At 35.2% G+C, this 23080-nt stretch overlaps 2 protein-coding genes and 1 long non-coding RNA gene across 6 annotated transcripts; 1 reads left to right on the top strand and 2 right to left on the bottom strand.

Annotated features, from left to right (window-relative positions):
• Positions 1 to 800: 800 nt before the first annotated feature.
• Positions 801 to 2295, top strand: LOC130723669 (major latex allergen Hev b 5-like). The gene is made up of 2 exons (XM_057574779.1): positions 801 to 959; positions 1465 to 2295. Exons 1-2 carry the CDS (start codon positions 807 to 809, stop codon positions 1924 to 1926), a joined length of 615 nt encoding a protein of 204 aa, XP_057430762.1. The 5' UTR covers positions 801 to 806; the 3' UTR covers positions 1927 to 2295.
• A 1278-nt stretch (positions 2296 to 3573) lies between these two features.
• Positions 3574 to 8266, bottom strand: LOC130721916 (uncharacterized). Of its 4 annotated transcripts, none has more exons than XR_009013699.1 (5): positions 8014 to 8266; positions 7038 to 7105; positions 6091 to 6220; positions 4817 to 5369; positions 3574 to 3885 (listed from the first exon to the last, which is right to left on the bottom strand). It is a non-coding gene; the product is annotated as an uncharacterized LOC130721916 (long non-coding RNA). The 4 variants fall into 4 exon arrangements; XR_009013698.1 differs by having other exon boundaries at positions 3575 to 4940; positions 5066 to 5369; XR_009013696.1 differs by having other exon boundaries at positions 3576 to 5369.
• A 516-nt stretch (positions 8267 to 8782) lies between these two features.
• Positions 8783 to 16745, bottom strand: LOC130726548 (E3 ubiquitin-protein ligase UPL5-like). The gene is made up of 3 exons (XM_057577831.1): positions 15159 to 16745; positions 12505 to 13091; positions 8783 to 9197 (listed from the first exon to the last, which is right to left on the bottom strand). Exons 1-3 carry the CDS (start codon positions 16702 to 16704, stop codon positions 8934 to 8936), a joined length of 2397 nt encoding a protein of 798 aa, XP_057433814.1. The 5' UTR covers positions 16705 to 16745; the 3' UTR covers positions 8783 to 8933.
• Between the last annotated feature and the right edge of the window lie 6335 nt (positions 16746 to 23080).

Raw genomic sequence — 23080 nt, 5'->3', positions numbered from 1 at the left:
ACATAGAAGCATAGAACACCTACTGAGATGAGGACGGAAAGACTTGCTGCTTATATAAAACGGGGACTCAGCCATTTCCAGTTGTCACACTGTGTTAAAATTTTGTAATTTGAGGAAATGTGAATGTTGATCAATGATCATTTCAAAACTACGAGTTTTATTAGTTTGATTCATTGGTGGTTTTGGTTTGACCACACACGAACAAGCATTCTGATAGGTTATGAGAGTTTTTTCGGTACTCAAAGACTCGATCTTAAAAACCTATTTAGTGCATGTTTTGATATACACATACTTGAAAGCACATAAGCGGAGAAGCTACATGCTGTAGTTTATGGTTTTAAGTAATTTTAAGGTATAACTTGAATTTTAAACGTGAAATCAACCATGAAATTATGATGGATCGAATATGGAACACTTAAGCTCTGTAAAAATATAAATAGAAGAGATGTTATTTGGTCTAAAGATGTTTGAAAAATAAGGGTTTCCAATGTTTTTTTTTTTCTTTGCTACATAGGAAAATAGGTTCCCAATGTTTAATAACCAACTATATTTAAGAAGAAAATAAACAACTAATAAAGCATGATAAAACCTTGTTGGTATTTTAATTTGTGAACTATTTTTTACACACAAAAAAAATTATTGTGAGTTTTTTTTTCAGGGAGGAATAAAGAAGAGAAAAAACATTAACAACTGGACAAACTGATATGTCTTTAATTTCTGTCAATGACATGAGGGCCTCCTTGAAAAAGATTCTTGCAAGTGATGATATTATTTGGACTGAGCATTGATCCTAGCTGCTACTATTCATGACTTTTCACCTATATATATACCTCTCTCAGCTTCATCACTTCCTCACTCACTCACAAATACTAATCTTTTCTCTCTGCCATCCTTGCTCATTCCCTTTTCTTTCAGCTTTATTTGAATCCTTTTCTCCTTTCCAAATGGCCAGTGTTGAGGTAACTCACACACAGAGTTTACTTTTTTATTGCCTATATGGTTTTGTACATTCCTTTATTAGTCCAAACATGTACTTTAGTTCCCACGGTTCACGCACGCGATGGAAATTGAAAACTTCAGTATTAACAAAATATAACTATATATTTCTTCACTTATTTACTTTGTTTGTTGTTGTGATTCATCATAGACCAACGGATCAGTTTGATTTTTCAATTTCTATTAACTTGCCAACCTGCGATCTACAAAAGTTATATATATTGCACTTGATCATGATTGACTATGAAGCATGAACCAGTTTCTAATGGATCAATATCCTTAAATTATTCATTGCTGTGAGAAATTGGATCGCGATCACAATTTTTATAACCATATATCGTGAGCACTTTAGAAATTCCATTAATTATATGATGCTTGGTTAACACAATTTACATTGATGTCACATTATGATCGATGCTACTTTTGATTATTATGTGATGTTTCATTTGGGAATGGATCTTGCATCAGGTTGCACAGCAAGCACCAACAACAGTAGTGCAAGAAAATGAACCAACCGAGGTGACCAAGATTCAGGAAACAATCCCAGAACCAGAACAACCTGCAGCCACCGAGGTTGCTGCACCAGAACAACCAGCAGCAGAGGTTCCTGCCCCTGCTGAACCAGCCACCGAAGAACCAAAGGAAGAAACCACAGAAGAACCAAAGGAAACAGAAACAGAAACAGAAGCCCCAGTTGCTCCAGAAACCCAAGACCCACTTGAAGTTGAGAACAAGGAGGTAACAGAGGAAGCCAAGCCTGAGGAAGTGAAGCCAGAAACAGAGAAAACAGAGGAAAAAACAGAGGAGCCAAAAACAGAGGAGCCTGCAGCAACTACTGAAACAGAGTCAGCAGCACCTGTAGAGGAAGAGAACAAACCAGCAGAGGAAGCCCCTGTAGAAGTTGTTCCAGTTGAGAAGACTGAAGCTTAAAGAGTGAGAGTAAAAGAATGTTTAATTAAATGGTCCCAGTTTCTGGTATCAGGTCTACCATTTTGCAAGTCAAGGTTGAAAAGTTTTTCTTTTTTATTTCTTTAGTTTAATTTATTAATAATGTTATTATGATGGTAAGTGTTGTTGGATCTGGTTTACAATATGGGAGGGTATACCTACATGTAGGCAATGCCTCATCAGCACACATGGCAAGTGGTGAACATGAGAAATTGTATTGTGTGTTGAAGTGAGCTGAGTTGCTGGAGTTTGTGGTTGATGATGGTTCTTTGGAAGGGTTACATGGGTTTGCCATTGTGTGTTACTGTTTTTCTCTAGATTTGAATAAAATATATTTACTACTTCATAGCAGATTATGATCATGTTAGTTTATGGATCAAGCTTTATATATTTTTACAATGATATAAATATTGTCGACTTAAACAAAAGTGGTTATGTGGAAAATAAACATCATGAGCAAAAATGTCTATACTCGTGTTTTCGTATGTTAAAAAATTTCATTTGAGGATACCCAAATAGGCCACAAATTTGGATCTGAAGATTTTGATCCCATGACACAAGTGCTGAATGGATCACTTATCCCTTGGTGTCAAACATTTTGTATGGATTTATGATCTAAGAATCCCTTTAATTTAGAAAAATAAATATTGCATTGAGAAGTCATTGCATTTGGGGTACGATCTAGATCCTCTTGTGTTGTCACGCATCTTCGACAACAACTAAACCAATCACAAACAAGTTTTTATGATTTAATTTTTTATTGAAAATAGAAAAACATTTTGCAAAAAAAAAAATCATGTGTTGCACAAGTATTTACTAGTATATAGCCCGTTTGCCCGTGCGATGCACGGGTAATTTTTATTAAATCAATTTTTAATTATAATTATTGAGTATTTGATATATATAGAGTAATACAATAATATATTTACAATTTTAATTAGTAAAACACTTATATATTGTTATTATCTTCCTTTTATGTCTCAATGTTTCATCTTACTTATAAACATTAATTGGATAACTGTGCAATATTAAGTTTGGTTTGCCCTTTATAGTTAGTATGTAGCTTGTGGGTGTGATCTCTAGCACAATCTTGCATGTAAAAAATAAACAAATAATTCATGCAAAGAGCAAATAAGGTTATATAATATATGTTGCTCAAATGTTAGTTAATTGAATTAGCACCCAACCTTAGAGAAAATATTAGGAAATCATACAAATTAATTATTGTAAATCTTTTGAAAATTTTACTTGAAAACAATGTTCTTGGTAACAACAATTTGGTGGTACACAACAATCTGGAAAGGAACAACATAAAAATATAAAGGTTGTAACAACGAAGAGAAAATTTGGTTTCAATATCATCGTGAATGTATTTCTTTTGAATAAACCAATTTGACATTTAAAATAGAAAAGAGATATCACTACATCTTTTCTACATAGTTCGAAGTTCCACCTAAATTTTTTTATACAATTCCTTTTATTGAAAAAATATGAGCTAAAGCCGAATTAATCTTCAAAAGTATACAATCAATTTCATTTTTAATAGAAAAGAAACGACCACTGTCATGTAGAAAGTTATGTGTCAAATTTTTTATATTTTAAAATAATGTTACTAAGCATTAGCACATTAAAATGAATAAAAATTTCACTGTCAAAACCGGTCCTTGTCCTCCTAAAGTCACAATTGCACATATCATTCTTTTCAGTTTCTTTTTTAATAGGAAAGAAACGACGGCGGCCATGTCCAAAGACATGTATTAATGAAACCAATTTTTTTTATATTTTAAAGGAATGTTACTAAGCATTAACACATTGAATAGAAATTTCACTGCTAGAACCAGACTTTTCCCTCCTAATGCCACAATTGGACATATCAGCTTGAACTCGTATATCTTCAACACCCTTCAAAAACATTCCTCCTTGCAGCTTACACAATTTCTTCTGCAATGACAAAATCCACATTATGCAATAAATCAATCTTGATAAGTTTGTGAGTGAAAACTAAAACATAAAAACTGGAATTATAAGATTTTCAGGGTTTCAATTATAAGACTTTTTTGCCATTTCAAAGGCTTAAATTTAACATTTTGAGTTGAGTACCTTACTTCGAACTTATAAATGCATTGATCTTCGTGAAAACTATAAGAACTGGAATCCTACAATGCTAACATCTTACAGTATTAAGCTTGACTTACCCACTGTAGACCAAGTATATATTCATTTCACCATTACTTCCATGTACTTTTGAAGAGGACAAAGGAGGAAGAAAAACTGCATTAACCTATTAACTAAAACATGTGACAGAGGGAAAAGAAATTCCAAAGGATTATATACAGAGGAAAAAATACACAATAAGCGAATCACCATAGTTCACCAAGTGAATCAATGCCATGGTACTGGAAAGTCCTTCTATGATTCAGGGGAAGGTAATTGGGCTTGTGGGGGATGGGCAAATTAGAGATGCTATTGGGTTCTAGAGTTCTGAGGAGTTTTGGCTGTTCAAAAATTGAAGCTAACTCCAATGGTGATACATTCAAAAGTCAAAACTACCTAAGAGTGAACATTAGAAAGAGTTAAAGACCAAATCAATCACTGACTATAGCATCAATTGTAATAATTCCTAAACAATTAAAATTAAGGATAAACCTCCTGATTTTATATTATGCTGGTCCTTGTTTCAAGTACTTCAGGACTAATTAGACTGGTGAAGTTAATATTCAGGAACTGGTTAGATGGACAAAACACAACCTTTAACATGGTTTACGTTATTCATGGGCTAATATAAATGATGTTGTTTCTCCATTAATTACTACTAATTTGACTAAAAACAACCCTGAAGCATATAGCATGAAAGGTTACAAATCAGATTTACTTGTCATCAATCAGATGGGTGGTGACTGATCCATTCTCTGCCCAATAATCCATGATGTGAGGCCCTAAGTTCCCTACTCAAGAGTCTAACCTTCCTCACTTGCAGCACTCCTGATGACCATCCTCTTCATAGAAGAAAGGCATGACCATTTCAAAACCAACACCAAAAAAACCAAAGCGTGAGAATGAGAATCACAATTGAAAAAAAGACCAGTAGTGTCACTAAAAAGAAAAAGTCTAGAAAATATACATTGTCAATGTTGTCGCGGTTCCAAAGAAGCAAGAAAAGTCAATTTGCAAATCGAACAACTAACTACCAAATACCAATATAAGTCAAATGAAGAGGGGATTAGGCACAATGCATAAATCAAGCCAGAAGAAATTCAGTATATATACATTTACCACCAAGTTTTGCACAAGTTTCCTTTCCCAACTAATGTTCAATGCGCTAATCCTGTGGCTCCTCAAACAACTCTCCAATCTCAGTACTGCAGATTGTTGATCCTTACCAAAAGGTTTCTCCAAAACAACACATTTCCATCCACCAAGATCAGCTAATAAAAGGAAGAAAATGCAACCATTAACAAAAAGAATCAAATTCAGGATTACCAGGAACAAAAATTGTAAAAGAGGAATACTAACGGCACAAACGGTTGCATATCTATCATATGAGAAGCAAGCAATTGCAATCACTTTGGGGAGACTAACCTTCCCACGCACTATCATTCATCATATATGCCCTATTCTCGAACTTGCATATCTTTGCAGTTTCAAAACCTCTCATCATTCTATACCACCAATATATATTATCTCTCAAATTAGCCACAGCTACCAAAATGGTTTCACATGGAGAAAATATCAAATGTTTTTTCTACTCTATGAAAAAGGTGAACCCGTTCCAAAATGGTTTCACATGTGTTCTGATAAAATTCCTGGATATAAGAAGCTTTCTTATTCATAGATTTTTTCCCACAATTATCAACTTTGACATCTTGGAAGCTAAGTCTCCAATTGTAAGCCCTGTACTCTCTCTCCTCATGCTCATTAACAGCCAATGTTGACTACTAATGACACTAATGACTTTTTTTAATAGTTATCAAGTCAAAATATATCAGCAAGTGATTTGATTTTTAATTAACATTTAAGTTTCAATCATTCATAATTAAACATAAGGGTAGATCCAGCGTTTGATAGTGCAACTGAATAATGGTTGCCAGGTTTTGTTTGTCCTACATTAATAGACATGAGATATCACAAAAAAATAGTAATTATTACCTCTGCAAATTCCTCTTGCTTGGACCCAAACATGTTGAAGAAGAATGCAAAAGCATATTTAGTATCCAGAAGGCGGTTTTTAATATATTGGTGAACTTTGCTTAATCTTCTTAGGTTGAGGAAATCTGAACTACAAAACACAAAAGACAATGAGAAGCAGTTATTTCCACAACGAAATGAATTTTTAACAAACTAAATTGTATCTTTACATCTGAATGTTACTCTTCTACCCTAATAACCATGTGACGAAAAACTACTAATTCTCAGTAAGAAGTAAAATTATACAGAAGATTAAGCCCATATCAGATGCCCTTAAAGTTAAGAAAAATAGATCAACATGTATCTTATGCTCCCAAAATCTTATCAATTGAATCGCAACAGAGCACCATGAGTATATAAAATATGAATCCACCAATTTAAATTTTAAAATTAATTAAAATATATAACTCAGAAGATGATATACATTGAGTGCATTTCCTTCAATATTTCACCAAGAGGTAGCATGTTCCTAAGTATATCTAGAAGATTGTCAAAGTTTTAATGACATTTATCTGCATTCTGTAGGATAGTGAGAAACATAACAGGGCACAAATAGAAACTCAGAGAAAAAATGTCAAGAAGCCAACTTAAAGCATTTTCCTATGTATCAAACCACACAACAAAAATTGTATCATATACATCTTAAACAAACACAAGAGGCTGTTCTACCCAATCTTCAACATACAAATATCACTTTTATCATCCCAAAATGTTTTTGTGTGATCTTGCTTTTTCTGAAACCGCAAAGCATACATTTAGATGTAAATTGGATATAGTTTACTTCATTTAGATGCAAATAAACTATTCAGAGGGGTTAACTTAAAAGGCTCATGTTATCAACTATTAAACTTTTCCCCAGTAACAGTATTAATTGATGAGTACACAATTAAGAAAGAAACAATCTTAACCTCGGATCCACTGAAAGATTTCTTGTTCAAAACTTGCCGACATCCCTCCTCATATTACGCAGCTCCAGCTACAACCGAGATTAATCCAATGGAAAATATTAAACTAAAAGAAGACCAAATTCAAAGAGGTGTGCAATATTAGAAAATATAAAAATCCATATAAACAACCAAACCAAAGGGAGCAAAAACTTAATGAACTCGCAAAGCAAGTAGAAGCTTAAAATATATAATGTTATATATATAATGAGAAGGAAAAAGAGTCCACTTTCTATATATAATCTACTTCAGTTAGAGTTGGTACACACTTCATCTGTGTATTGTTGCCCTAAAAATAAGGAAGAAACATAGTAAGCAGTCCTTAGAAATCAAGCATCAACCACAATATCATAAAATCAGTTGTCCAAACAAAAATTCAAGCAACTTCAGCATCAATGAGCATCATCTGGACATCAAATGAGTTTAATAGTTCTCTAACAGGACAGAGTTCCCACAACTCAAGAACCGTAACTTTCACTCTTCAGAAATCACTTCCACCATAAATAAGTCTTTTGATAGAACTAATAGCACCAACAATCTCAGAAATTGATAACAAATTATTGCATGCGGAAGTGGCAGATGCAACTGGAAGGGGATGTGAACTGTGGTGGAGTGAGGGTTGTGAGAACATTTTATAGGCTAATGGATCTGAAGAAACATTCAAAGGAGAAAAACTTATGTAAAGCCTACCCACTCTAACTCTCCATCTACAAACCTAACCCCCCCCCAACTTCAAATCAGATTGGACATGACAGATGCATCAAAAATCAAGGAGCTGAAGATCAAAGTGACAGCCCAGAATGGTTGTAACAAAAGGCACATCTAATAATAAAATATCACATAAAAAATTCGAATGAAGTACAAAATTAGGAGGAAAGGTATGAGAACTACTAAGCTACAGTGGGCTTAAGTTCATTGAAGAATTGTTGGGAATGCTTACCCACGTAATGGTTGACGTGATGGCCAACGCCGGAGAATGCATGGGAAGGCGCCGAAGATCGTGGAAAGTAGATCTTCTGGACCGAGTGAGGTCGAACAGTTGCCACGGGAAAATCAGTGACGTTTGTACAGTCAGACAAGCAAGAAATCGGGAAAAAAGGACGGAATTTCTAAATGAAGGGTGGCAGAAGGGAACGTGAGAAGGAAGCTTCTTTTCCATCTTTTCTCGCGAGATAGGGAGGAGGAAGAGAACGTGGAACGTCGTTTTGACCTTTTGAGTTAAAAAAAAATGAGCCAAGAAAGCAGGACAGGTGGCAAAACGTCATTGGAGGTCTTTTAGGAATAGTAACTCAAGAATAAGATGTAGTAGATATAAAGTAAAATAAAAATTATATGAAGTATTTCAAGAAATTGAGTTGATTTATAAAATCTATTTTAATGTTTTTAAAAACAACTTAAAACTTAAAAATCTATTTTAATGTTCCCTAGTGGCTTGTTGGATTCAAATATCTCTAAATATCAACAAGTCACATGTTCAAATCTTGCATAAAGCAAAAAATAAACGATTAATATATTTGTTTATTTAATTTTGAATTTTGAAACTTGAATAAAATTCTGTTTGATTGATTGTCACTTCAGAAATTAATTAATTTAATTTGATTAAATATAAAAGATTATGTACTTAATATAATATGAAGGTGAGATGTATCTGCTCATATGAGAAACACAAAAATGAAAAATGTATGAAACAATATATTTTCCGCCCCTTATTATAAGATTCCTTACAAAATAAAATAGTACTATTTTAACATAAGAAAAAGCCCAAATTTATTCATATTCTACAATTTATACTTAGCAGAGTATCTTTGTTTTTAGGTGCAGTCAAAACCACTTGTATCAATATTGATGTTGCAAGTTTATTCACAGAGCACCGAAACTGCAACTGATGTGTTCTTGAGTGATGACTTTAAACCGATCTTGCATGACGGCCATAGATGAATAAGGGGGGAAACAAAGTTGGTAAAAGCATGTGTGAGATGAGGGTAGATGATCATCAGGTTCCTCGGATCTACAAATGAATAAACAAGATTTCAAACCAGCGAAACCTTCAAAGGGTAAATATTTCACAGATGTCCAAAAGAATAGAAGAGTCTTCATTTGTTCTGCTGACATTCTCCCAACAACCTGCAAAGTTGATTTGACAGAATCCAATATTAGAAAGTTAAAAAATGAAGTAGCATCTCGAGCAAATTGAAATAATAAGTATATTAGAATTATAATATAAAAATCATTCTCATGTGCCTTTGTGCCAATAGCTTAAGTTTTGGCATAGTTGAATCATGACATAGTATTAGATAGATAAAGAGATAGCCTTTTCAGTTATAACAAGGCTAATAATTTCTTTGTGGAAAAGGTAAGTAACTACATCTCGATACGATAGAAAAAGCTAGCCTCACAATGAAGCAACTTATGTCCATAAAACAAAATCATATAGGAGAAATTATATTTAGTATGTTAAAATGAAGTCTGGGAATGAATCATTTAATGACTTATTGCACGACCTCAACTGCCATAGGCTAGTTTTACATATTTGTAAGTGTTGAAGCTAAGTTATGACCAATGGCACAAGGAATTTGTCAAAGAATTTGGATTTGAAAAATGCTAAAAGAATTGGGAGTGCTAACCTACCAGTCCATCAGACTCTTACGAGATAATAAGGATTAAGGCTGCCATCAACACTGCTAAAAATCCAGTGCATCATGATAGAATAAAACATGAGAAGATTGACAGACATTTTATAAAGGAGAATATAGATGATGGAAATATAAAAGTGGAATACACTTCGTCGAACCATCAAACTGCAGACATACTAACAAAGGCTCTTTACGAGTTCAATTTTGAAAACCTAAGATCCAAGCTAGGCATGGTTGACATTCATTGCCCGACTTGAGGGGGAGTATCGGTTGCTATAATCAAGCCTGAGAATCTGACATTTAAGGACTTATTGCACGACCTCTACTGTCATGTTTATTTTAGGTCAGTTTTACATATTTGTAAATTGTAAGTGTTGAAGCTGAGTTCTGATAAATGGCACAAGGAATTTGGATACGAAGAATGCTAAAAGAATTGAGAGTGCTAACCTACAAGTCCATCAGACTATTATGAGACAATAAGGATTAACGCTTCCATCAACACTGCTAAAAATCCAGTCCATCATGATAGAACAAAACATGTGGAGATTGACAGACATTTTATAAAGGAGAAGATAGATGATGGAATTATTAAAGTGGAGTACACTTCGTCCAACCATCAAACTGCAGACATACTAACATATGCTCTTTACAAGTTCAATTAGGAAAACCTAAGATCCAAGCTATGCATGGTTGATATTCATTGCTAGGGGGAGTATTTATCTCTATAATCGAGCTTGAGAATCAGTCCTTTAATGAATTATTGCATGACCTCTACTGTCATGTTCATTCTAGGTCAGTTTTACATATTTGTAAGTGTTGAAGCCGAGTTATGATTAATGGCACATGGAATTTGTCAGAGAATTTGGATATGAAGAATGCTAAAAGAATGGGGAGTGCTAACCTACCAGTCCATCAGACTCATGAGATAATAAGGATTAAGGCTGCCATCAACACTGCTAAAAATCCAGTCCATCATGATAGAATAAAACATGTGAAGTTTGACAGACATTTTATAAAGTAGAAGATAGATGATGAAATTATTAAAGTGGAATACACTCTGTCCAACCATCAAACTGCAGACATGCTAACAGAGGCTCTTTAAAAGTTCAATTATAAAAATCTAAGATCCAAGCTGGGTAGCTTGAGGGAGTATTGGTTGCTGTAATCGAGCTTGAGAATCAGTCCTTTAATGATTTATTGCACGACCTTTACTGTCATGTTTATTTTAGGCCAGTTTTACATATTTTTAAGTGTTGAAGTTGAGTTCTAATCAATGGCTCATGAATTTTCCACAAAATTTGAACAAAACATGTGGAGATTGTCAGACATTTTATAAAAGGAAAAATAGATGATGGGATTATTAAAGTGGAATACACTCTCGTCTGCCATCAAACTGCAGACATACTAACAGAGTCTTTTTACAAATTCAATTATGAAACCCTAATATCCAAGCTAGGCATGGTTGCCATTTATTGCTCAGCTTGAGGGGGATACTGGCTGCTATAATCAAGCCTGAGAATCAGTCATTTAATGACTGATATGTTTTTTTTTTGGTAAATGATAAATAACCTTAAATGACGGATTGTGCGGCCTCTACTGCCATATTTATTTTAGGTCAGTTTCACATATTTGTAAATATATTAATTACGAATAATATTTTATGGGCTCGTTTGTCACACCGTATTAGGCATGATAGTATATGCTTATACAATAAATTATAGACTTATCCATTGTTTGGTGCTAACATTGTATTGTATAAGCTTATACATCAATCTTATATATAAAAATGATTGATTATTTAATTCATCATATAGATGATGGATAAGGCATGATAAGAGTGTGATGTATAAGCCACAACCACAATCCTCCACCATTGCCACCACACCACCATCCACCATTGCTACCACCAATCTCCGACACCGCCGCCTCAACCACTGCAACAGCCGCCGCCGCCGCTACCACCGTCGTTGTCGTCATCGCCATTGTCACCGTTGCCACCACCGCCCGCCACTACCACCACCACCATCACCATCATTTTCCACCACCACCACCATCACAACCTCAATCGTCATTGTCATCGTTGCTACCACTACATACCGTCATGACCCAACACCACAACAACCACTTCCCTCTGCCGCCGCCACCACCACTGCCACCACCGTCGTTGTCATCATCACTATCGCCACTGCCACCATTGCCATTGCCACCACCATTATCACCATCACCTTCCACCACCACCACCTCAATTGCCATTGTCATGGCTGCTTCCACTACATACCGCCATGACCCAGCACCACTGCCACCGCCACCTACATCACTTCCATAACCACCACCGCTGCTGCCACCACCTAAACCAGTACCGCCACTACAATTCTGCACCATCTCCCACCAGTATAATATTAAAATTTTATCAGGCCTAATACCATCAAATCTAGTACCATCAGACATTCAGACATTATACTATCAGGCCTTATACTATCAGACCTTACCAAACGAGCCCTCTGTTTTTAATTCAAGCAGGTTGCTCAGTTATAGGATTAGATGATTTAAGATTTATTATGATTTATTTTATATCCTTATTTAGGTCCAAACTTGATGTCCAAATAAGCCTACATATTCCTATTGTAAATACTCATATTTTGGTGTTATGAAATAAATTTGCTACTGATATATTTCACAGTAATAAAATTACATTCACAAAGGAATTTGTGAAGTAGAATAAAAGAGGGGCAAGGAAAAGAATGAGCCAAGGCAAACATAAAGATCATGTAATTCCATAAGACAAGTATCCTACACACCTCCCAAAACCAAGATATCTGATCATCAGTCTCTTTATAGCCTCTATACTTAGTGTGTGCCTTCCAATCTTCAACAGAAATGACATTTTCACTCCCATGCAACATCCGATCAAGATCTTCAAGCTCTAAACTTTGAAAGAACTCTTGCGGCTTTGAGTTGGAAAGAATATCAGCAAAACCCTTATTAAAATGCGATATCTGCTCAGATATGGATGTCACAAATTGATTATGTATAAGAAGTTTAACAAATGTCTCCCTATTCTTACTATTCACTACGTGTCTTTCCCCACCAGGGAAAAGCTCAATAACTTTCCTGTGTCCTAATTCCTCCACCTCCCTAAGAAATGTCAGTCCTAATGCATCTGAATCAACAAAATCTGCATCCATCTCTAATATTTTCTTGCAGCTTCTGTGCAGGTAAGGATCTGTTTTCTGTATATCTTTGAAAGTAATATGTTCTCCAGCCAATTGCTTGAAAAACACACGATCAAAAGCAATTCCCACTTGCACGTCATTCATCAAAGCTAAACCGATAATTCGACCGGAGAAGTTGAAGTACTCAAGGTGCAGAGGATGTACGCTAGATGCTGCAGACAAGTAGATGAATAATAAGCTAAACTTTATGGTGCAGAAGTTATCTAATGATATGATAGAAGATATACATAAAAAAAGCATCAAGACTCAAGACTAAGCAACCATGGTCCTTATCTATGTTTTGGTGACAAAATGTAATGATCAGACACGTTATGTTACACAACGCAGAGTTTATAAGTATTGATGAATAAAATCAAAAGTTTAGTTTTTTCTGAAAAATATAAGAACAAGTTTAACCATTCATGGATGCATGAGAAGCCACACCCTCAAAATTCTCATCAATGCTTACCACTGAGCATTTCACCTCACTTTATGGATCCAATCCTACGTATGTGTACAAGAACAAGACAAACACACACATTAACTATGGAACTTGTGAACGCTATGAGATAAGAAGCCACTGCACCATTACTTAAAAAAGACCTGCTAGAAGGCATAATTCCTGGGGTATTATTTTGCTGGTGCCATAGCTGTATCAGACGCCCCTCTGTTTCATTTTTCAGTTGGTTTTGGATACTCTTAATAAATTCATAAAATGAATGCATTTAAAATATTATCAGATTACGTGATAGAATGGTCATAAAGCCTTTGAATGATTTAGTCTTTTAGGGTATGATAGGGGTAGAATGGAATGGGATGGATGGAACATGGAAGGTATCAAAGTTTTATGAAGTATCAAAAATAAAGGAAGCAACACAGAGACACGATATCTAAATTTTATGAACTTATGTCACATTAATAGTAACACAAAAGCAACTTATACTTCAAACAGAAAACATATTAAACTTCTTTTTATCAAACATATCACTGGATAGATGAAATCTATGAATTTTCAAACTTCTCCAGCATTCTCAATAGTAATGAAGACTAAACAAACATAACTTGAACAAAATAAATAAATGGGGAGACTAAATATGATCAGAATCACATAGTGGTAAGAGAAGACAACACAAATACTGATCAGAAAGATTCCTCTCACTTTACATGATAGATGGTTTGATACAGATATATCCTAGATCAAAAAATAGTTTGAACCAGTGTGTATGCTCTGAAGTTTGGATAGAAAGATTTTGGCCTGCTAGTGTCCCTACTAACATTCATTCATCACTAATTAAAAGCGATCAGGATAGTGGATCAGGTTGCTCGGAAAATTGTTATTGAAATCCTGATGAAAATGACACATTGACATTGCAAACCAGTGGCAAAGAGAAAAAAATCAGAAATAAGAATAGGATTATATAATAACTGAGCCCTCCTTACAGGAGTGAGTCCCTTATGAAAAGTGAAGGTTAGCTGGGGAAACTCTACAGAAAAGCAGAGGAATGATTGCTAATGACAAAAAAATGACCTAACCACAATAAAAATATTTAGGCATTAATTTTACCACCAAGTTCACGGCCCTTCACCTGCAGTCAAGCACTTCATTTCCATAATTTTTTACTGTCTTCAAAGTCTGATGCCATTTATGAAGTAGGCTTTTCTTTACAATCCCTTTTTTAGATGCTCAAAGTCTCAAACAGTATCGACATCGCACATTCACCCCGTTTTTCTCTCTATTCCTATCACATTGTGTCATTTATGAAGTAGGCTTTCCTTTACAATTTCATTTTTAGACACTCAAAGTCTCAAACAGTATCAACATCCCACATTCACCCTGTTCTTCTCTCTATTCCTATCATATTGTGTCACATATCACCCCACATTCACCCCGTTTTTCTCTCTATTCCTATCACAATGTGTGATATAACACATCTCTCTTTTCTCCCTTTCTCTATCTTCCCATAATGGGTGTTCAAGAAACATTTTCCTTTGCTTTAGCTTTCAACTTGCATTTTGTTTATTAGGAATCTACTGCGTAATTATTTTGCACAAGGGTTTGAACTCCTAAACACTAGTTCAACATATATTTACTATCCTAACTCCTCAGAAACATAAATTTGCTGACATTCTATAATTTCATATGCATACATTTGCTAATGCTACCTAAAAATACTCCCACAAAGAGCAGAGAAAAATTTCCAGATGATTCTTATGCATTTAGATTTTCAGCGAAAACTTACCAGGATTTGGTAAAAATCTCTTGCGGTCATTTGGGCATGCCACAAAAAGACCATTTAGCGGATTGAATATTTCTCGACACACCAAAAGAAACCACTCCCTCACCACACCCGGTCCAGTAGCGTTCTCCTTCTGAAATTTCATTAAAAGACCAGCTCGCAGAGATTCTGGACTTGCATGTGATATGTACTCAAAAGAATCAGTTAGTAGCCGAGACCTGTCAATAAGCATCTCATGCCCCATACCATAGACATGTCTTACATGAGGGAACAACATCATTGCCAAATGCCTCCTACATTCAAAGTTGGTCGCGCTTTTCTGCTCAAGAATCCACCGATGATCGTCAGTTCTCTTTACAAACCAAAGAAATAACTGTGACACCATGTTTCTCCGACGGATTAAAACTCCCCAAAACATCTCTTCAGCGCCGTCATATAGCTTAGCCTTGGAGATTGTATACAAACGCTTCAACAAGGAAATATGCAGAGACCAGCCCATACCGGCAACAGCAACACCTCTATTTCCTTCTTCCTTATTAGCCAAGCAATCCTCCATGGCCTGAAGGGACCCATCCATTTTGGACAATAACTGCATATACATAAAACGAATGTGGTTAACCTCTTTCGCGAGCGAGGGTACCTCCCCATCAATTACAGCCTCCCAAGCTTGCAACCCCCTGATTCCATTCCTCAAAGGGATTATAAAATCAACCAGTTCCTGAAAACGGGTCAGCAAAAACGGCACGGGACGGTTTGTACTCAAATCCATTTCCCTCAACAACACACCCACAAGCTCACAAACATAATCAAAAACACCCTTAAGCACAACCCTCCGATTCGGATCTCGATCCCCATTACCCTCCAACGTACCCCGGAGACAAGACAAGCAACTCATAAACAAAGGCTCATTACCCCCCACTAGTACTGTAAACAGTTTACAAAACTCCACAACCGCGCCAAGGCAACAAGCATGCAACCCTTTGCTAATCATATAGCGGCAAGATTCCAAAAACAATGCTATGGCGGAACCAGCAATGTCCTGGTTACCTGAGAAGGAGGACAGGCGAAGCTTGATCAGCGCCTCCGGAGCTTTGCATGCAACCAAAACGTCAAAGGCGTTGAGCTTCGCCATGAACTGTATGCTCATGACATGCTCGATGATAGGCGTAACGCTGAGATCCAATTCCCCTCCGCAGACACGCCGGATGAGGGAAACCATTTGGCCCACCACTGCATACACCTCCTCCGAGCAACCTCCACTGCGCAACCGCCCCACCAATTGAAGATTCGCGTCGTTTTGGATGCCGCACTCGCCGAGATTCTGCTCCCAACGGAGCTGTTTCCCTTGGTGGATCAACACCTGCTCGCGAATTGGGATTCCGGTTCTGCTTTCGATCCTTTCGTGAACGGATTTCACGCTGTCTTCTTCCGAACCATGCAACACAAAGCTGTTGCTGATCGGCATCGAGCGAACGAAGAACCGCAACGGCGGAGACGCCGCCGGAGACGACGTCGCTTCAGCGTTCGTAATCGTCGTCGAATTTGCCATTGGACTACTGATAGAGAAGAGGTTTACACAGACAATCGTCATGCAGGGTTTAGGAATTGGGAATATATAGTTTAGTTTTTGGTTAAATATGTTTTAGTCCCTATAAAATAGGTTTCAATTAGATTTGATCCCTCCAAAAAAATTATAGTTTTGAGTCACCCATAATTATTAAAATGATGAAATTAGTCCTTGTGGTGCATTTTGTGGTAGTTTAAACCGCCGCAATCTCATTTTGCAATGGTTAAAACTGCCACTAAAAACTGTTACTAAAGAAAAAAAAAATGGTCACAAAATAAATAATAGGATTTGAACCTCCGATCAGTCAGTTAACAACTGACCGCTCTACCACTGAGCTACTAAGGAACAACAAACTTAATCTCCCACATTTACCTTCCTTTACTTTTCTGCAATTTACCTTTTCATCCATTTATTTATTCAGCTTTCAGCTTTTCATAATTTCCGCGTAGTTTGTTTATTCTGCTTTCAATTGTTTATTTCCGGGTCTTTAAGTCTTTTATTCATCCATTTTAGTCGGTTCTCTTAGTTAGATCACCCTACTTCGTCATCAATTCTCAAAGCTTTCCAAAGTGACTTATGGACCTACATTAAGGAAATGAATTTCTATAACGTCTTGATATTGTATTTTTTTTTTTTTGTATAAACAACGATATCGGGCACCCTTTGGATGCCGCCAGATCCATGATTTAGTCACAATTAAGGCTCCCCGTCCCTCTCCAGAGTGTATTGTGCGGGGATCAAACCCGAGAATTCTTCCTACACACTCAGCATGCGTTGCTTATATATAGTACTATGTAAAATATTGTATATTTAGTATTTTAATAGATATTGTATTCCAATTTATTTCTATCCAAATATTAAGTTTATTTGATTTCAAATATTTTCAATACAAATAAAAAATTTTAAGAACTAGATTAAAAAAATGTAAATTTTAAATGGTAGATTATATCATAATTTTATATATGGTGATCGGATTAATATTACAATTGAACACCTCAGAATTCAATTAAAGTGAACATATTAATTCAACTGGTTTTGGGTTCATTGCTAGTTCATTGAGCTGCGCTGGAGCATGAGAGTTGCCCAAGAATTGGAGCTGGAAAATGTTATTTTTGAATCTGCTTCGGCCACATTAATGTTCAGGGCCATGAACACTGCCTTTTGCCCACCAGAAACAACAGTTGTAATCCATGACAACATTAATACTAAGACATTTTATAAATATTTATAAAATAAGATGTTTATTTGGTTAGAAAATATTTTTCTTGATATTTTTATTATTATTTATATTTAAATCAATTAATTTTGAGTTAAACAAATATTCTTTTAACATTTTATGGATGGTGTTAAATGAGTGGGGTCGAATGTAGATTTTAGATAAAAATAAAGTTAGGTGTTATTATAAAATTGTATTTATAATTGAGGTGGTGGGTTCTAAATGACCTAGGATGAAGGTTACTTAACCGCATCGCAATGAACTAATAAGATTATTTATAAATAAATTATGAAAATTATATTCCACTTATCTTAAATGTGTTTGGTACGGTCCACCTGAGACAATGAGTTGTTTAACTCAAATTTTTTCATGGATCATTTACACAACCTCTTGGGATGAAGAGTAGTTCTTACATAAAAATTAATTACTTTAAGAAATTATGGTTTGAGTATATTTTACTCTGGTTCAGACCTTAATTTATCAGTTATGGGACACGAGGAACACGTTTTTGTTCTGTAATGAGTAGCTGGTCGTAGCTCATGTTCTGGACTGTACGTTGGGGCTCCTCCAACCACCGATTCCAGCGCAGGGAACGGTGGGCAATGGTTTTCCGGCAGCTTGGAGGAGGCCGCAAGAGAGGGTGGTGAAGATGAATTTCGATGCATCCATTGGAGATTGTAATGTCGCGGGTCTGGGGATGGTGGCTCGGAACAGCAAAGGTGAGGTTATGGCATCAGCAACCTCCTTTTCCGATACTGGTTCTTTCACCATTGCTAGCAGAGGCATGTGGCTTGAGGTGAACCATGAAATTAGCTATTTATTTGAGGTTCAGACGTGTCTATTTAGAGACCGATTGTCTTAATTTACATCAGCGGTGGAAGACGGTGTCTGAGGGTCGCTCTTATTTGGACACAATCATGCGGGATTATCGGGCTTTATTTAGTTTGTTTGATTTTGTTGATCTTACTTTTGTTAGACGTTTAGGGAATTCAGTTGCAGATTTCCTCGCAAAGAATGCTTCCACTTATTCTGAGTGAGTTTGGGTGGAAGAGGTTCCAGAGGCTGCTCTTGACTTAGTTAGTTTGGATGTATCTGTTTCTATGTTAGTTGGCGATTAATAAAATTTCCAGTTCAATTTAAAAAAAGGGACCGAATTTAATGTAAAAAGTCCAAGTGGACAATCTTTGATCTCACTAAGCCTGCCATGCACGTGGGCTAGTTTCTGGAAAAAAAAAATGTGCTATGTAAGTACTATGGCGTAATAAAGACTTATTTCAAAATATTTGTCTGCTATCCAAGTGAACCAAAAATATTGCAAAATTTTTGTAAGGACCAATTTAGATTTCATCATATAAAAGGGGACTAAAAACATATTTAACTTAAAATGTTTTACAAAATTGAATTTGTTAAAAAATATTTTAATGATTTTATATAAAATTTAATTATAAAAATTATTCAACAATTACTTATTAAATTTTCTATTTAAATAAACTTATATATTAAATTTAAAAAAAAAATAAGCGAAGGAAAAAAATTGATTGACAAATTATTTTAAAATCAAAGCTTAAAAAGTGAGATGCATCTACAAGAGAAATAACTTCACAATGTTAAAAAAGTGAAACAAATGTTAGAAAATATCCAAATTTAATATATAAGGGTTGATAATTGATGTTACAAACAAGGTACTTTGAGAAACAAAATAACAACCCGAATTGATTCAGGAAATATAACTGGAGAGTTATTTGTCACATCATCTCCCAAGAACAATTAGAATAATATGTCATACCCTACAAATCTTAGTACCTTAATTTCTATCTGCTGTCAAACCACTTTTAAGCAAATTGTAGGTGCATCTACTACTTCTTATTCTCCAATTACTGTAGCTAAAAGACCTCCAATGGCGTAGTGCCACCTGTCCTGCTTGACATTTTTTATTTTTATTTTCAACTTGAAAGTAGGAAACAACGTCGTTTTCCACTTCAGCACTGTTTCACCCCATCTCTCATCGTTCCCTTTCTTCTTTCTTCCGTCAAATCGCGTTTGCTGCTTCAGAGGCTTACATCATCGCCGCCGCTCGTCGTTCCGTGTTGAAGGAGTTCTGCTCGCCGAAAATGGTGGAACCTACCGTATGTCGCCACCTCCCTCCATTTACTGTTGTTTGTTCATCAGTCTTTCAAATTCTAGATCTGAATCCATTTCCAAGGAAGAAATCGCGGATGGACAAGCTGTTGGTCAGTATGTAGTCTCAATCGCCATAAATTTTATTGATTTTATTTGAATTGTTTGTACTTTTCATTCATCTGTATCTGTTTTCACTTCATCTTTTTCATTTAACTTGAATTTCTGAGTAAACATTTTAGATGAAGTACATATGATTACCTACAACTAAGTATTTATAGAGAACTTGGATAAATTAGCTGGCATACCTACAACTCTATCAGTTGTAGGTATGCCAGCTAATTTATCCAAGTTCTCTATAAATACTCCCTCCCTGTGTGAGGATTTTCATTCATTCTACTTTGTTGATTTGCTTGATGCATCAATGGTTCTGCTGGAGCAACTAATAAAATTATGCACGACTCCCATTTCCATTTTTCTCCTTTGTTGATTTGCTCCTTTGTTAATTGCAGGTTTGGTTAGAGACGAAGATCTGGAATTATCTTGGAACACTATGATTGGTGTCATGGTTCAAGTGAGCATGTTTGAAGAAGCCATTGAGCTTTTCAAGGAGAGGCAGCACCGAGGTGTGCAGCAAATTCATTTGATCATATCACAATTTGAAAGCTTAAGTTTACATGATTAATTTTCTTTGAACTTCCATGTATCTCTTTCATTTTTAATAGTTATCAGATTCCGAATGCCAAGATATCTGAACATCAGTTTGGTGCTTGATTAAATGTTAAATTAGTAATCATCCCTGATTTTGATGTCTTTTGCTATGTTCAATATTTTTGTTACTTGCTTTGTGTTTTGCCTATCCTGTTTTTATTATTAATCACCCAACACACCACTTTTTTTTATTAAGTTTGGTTCCACATGGTATTGATGGTGACATGCCAGTTGGAGAAATTGAAATCATAATTGGTGACATAATTTCATGTAGTGATACCTCAATGCCTTATCTTTCAAACTTTTCTTTAAGGAAGTAACTAAAGGATTTTCCATGGGTTGGATGGAACGCACTACATGAAAGATGTATCTCATAGGTCATCCGTGGAGATAACTAACTACAACTTGAACAATTTTAAGGTCGCCTTTGATTCAAATTTTAGACTAAAAACACCCACCTTCACTGCAAAAAACATAATTGCAGAGAGATAGAGAGACTGGGATTCATGTTGGTCTTTGAAGATTTAGTGTGGATTCCTTTTACTTTTACCATTCAGGTATTTTTTATGATTGTGACAGTTATAATTGCTTAAATCATATTTGAGTTTTCTTCCCCTCTTTACAGAAAGAAGCACATAAGCATCTACAAACATTGCATATCCAATTAATTTAGTAACTAAATACTTGCTGAATTACACATCCGTGAGAAATCTCTTAGATGTAAAGCATAAGAGAGAGAGAGAGAGAAACTGAACAGAAAGTGTGATTTCATTACTTGAACTAACCGAATGAACAAATCATTGTATTTATACAATGCAAAGCTAAGAAGTTAAGAATACATTTTTGAACTAAAAAATAACATGCATTTCATAAAGATGATGGAAAATTATGCATTTGAAAGACAAGCTTTATTCTAATCAGGATACAATCTCATACCCTCACCGACAGTCTACTTTCTCATACATTAGTTTTCAATTCTTCATCTTTTTGTTCAATAATAATTATCTTCTTCAATTGATTTTGATAGAGTATAGAGAGTAGCTTACAATGATACATAGTATAGAGTGCGATGCACTGGATAACACTCTCCTATATTCAGTTAGTTTATTATAGTTAATTATGTACATCTGTCAAAACTCACCATCTCTGCTCTCCATCATTTGTAGCTCTTGGGCAGAGTTTGTTGATTATTTTGCAACTTCCAGAGGATCTCAAGCTGGTAGAGGTGAATTCAAACTCATGGTAGCTACTACTCTTATTACTCCTACTCTTTGCTTCCTTCTTTTGAAACTTTTAAAAGTAAAAGTATTACAAGATATGTTATTTATGAAGACATTTAATTGCTAAAGTGTGTAACCATAGCTTTATTTATTTCTTATTTTCAAACATGCACTCAGTACTGTCTAATCCATGAGACTCTTTGGGATGAGGAAATTGATGAATTGTGACCTTGGCATTGTCCATGAGACTCTTAAAGTGATCTCTTTTTAATTTAACATGAAACTGGTTTGAACTGTTTAATTTGAAGATGCTTACTCCCTACTTTTTAAATTATTTAATTATTTAAGAGTATTTTATCCTGATATAAGTGAGCATTGTAAAAATCATGGAACCTGATACACACAGTTCACATTCTCTTTATGAGTCATAGGATATCATTTATGTGCTACTGCTTTCATTATTTAATTGTGAAACTTACAGAGTAGGTTTGTTGATATTGAACAAATCTTAGTAGTAACTGGAATTACTGAAATTGCATATTTCATGCAATATGATTGTAATCATGTAATATACTTTTTGGCAATACAAAGCTAAACAAGAAAGTATGCTTAGTGTAGTGGATAAGAGAATGTTAAGATGGATGAGTAGTTATACGAAATATGATAGGATTAGTAATACAATCATTAGAGAAATAACAAGAGTGGGAGAGAGAGTTGGAATAGCTTCGATACTAGAAAAGGTGGTAGTGTTTGGTATTAGGTAGTTTGGGTACATATGGAGTAGAAGCATCTCTAATTAGGGTTGATCAGATGATAGAGAGCTCAGTCATTAGGGTTAAAGTAAGACCTAGGGAAAATTAAGGCAAAGTCATTAAGAGGGATTTAGAGGTAAATGACCTATGCAAAAACTTAATATATGACAAAGCATTATGGCTAGAGTGATTCATATAGCCAGCCGTGGGAAAAGGCTTAGATGATACTGATGGCGATTGACTAATTGGAATGTTGTTTAGTCTGATCCAAATAATATCTACTGAACTCATTTATCCAAATGTATTTAAGCATTTTTAACACTTGCTTGCCTCTTTCATAG

Source organism: Lotus japonicus, chromosome 6, assembly GCF_012489685.1.
Source record: "Lotus japonicus ecotype B-129 chromosome 6, LjGifu_v1.2".
Taxonomy (NCBI): domain Eukaryota; kingdom Viridiplantae; phylum Streptophyta; class Magnoliopsida; order Fabales; family Fabaceae; genus Lotus; species Lotus japonicus.
Note: the sequence above shows the minus strand (reverse complement) of the source record. Positions and strands in the feature narration are given on the sequence as shown.

Bases quoted from the DNA above. Each gene is read 5' to 3' on its own strand.
- LOC130723669 (XM_057574779.1), top strand. From the start codon at position 807: ATGACTTTTCACCTATATATATACCTCTCTCAGCTTCATCACTTCCTC. The intron at 960-1,464 runs GTAACTCACACA...ATCTTGCATCAG, and splicing joins TCCAAATGGCCAGTGTTGAG to GTTGCACAGCAAGCACCAAC.
- LOC130726548 (XM_057577831.1), bottom strand. From the start codon at position 16,704: ATGGCAAATTCGACGACGATTACGAACGCTGAAGCGACGTCGTCTCCG. The intron at 13,092-15,158 runs GTAAGTTTTCGC...ACTTGTCTGCAG, and splicing joins GAGATTTTTACCAAATCCTG to CATCTAGCGTACATCCTCTG. The intron at 9,198-12,504 runs GTGTGTAGGATA...TCAACTTTGCAG, and splicing joins AGATATCTTGGTTTTGGGAG to GTTGTTGGGAGAATGTCAGC.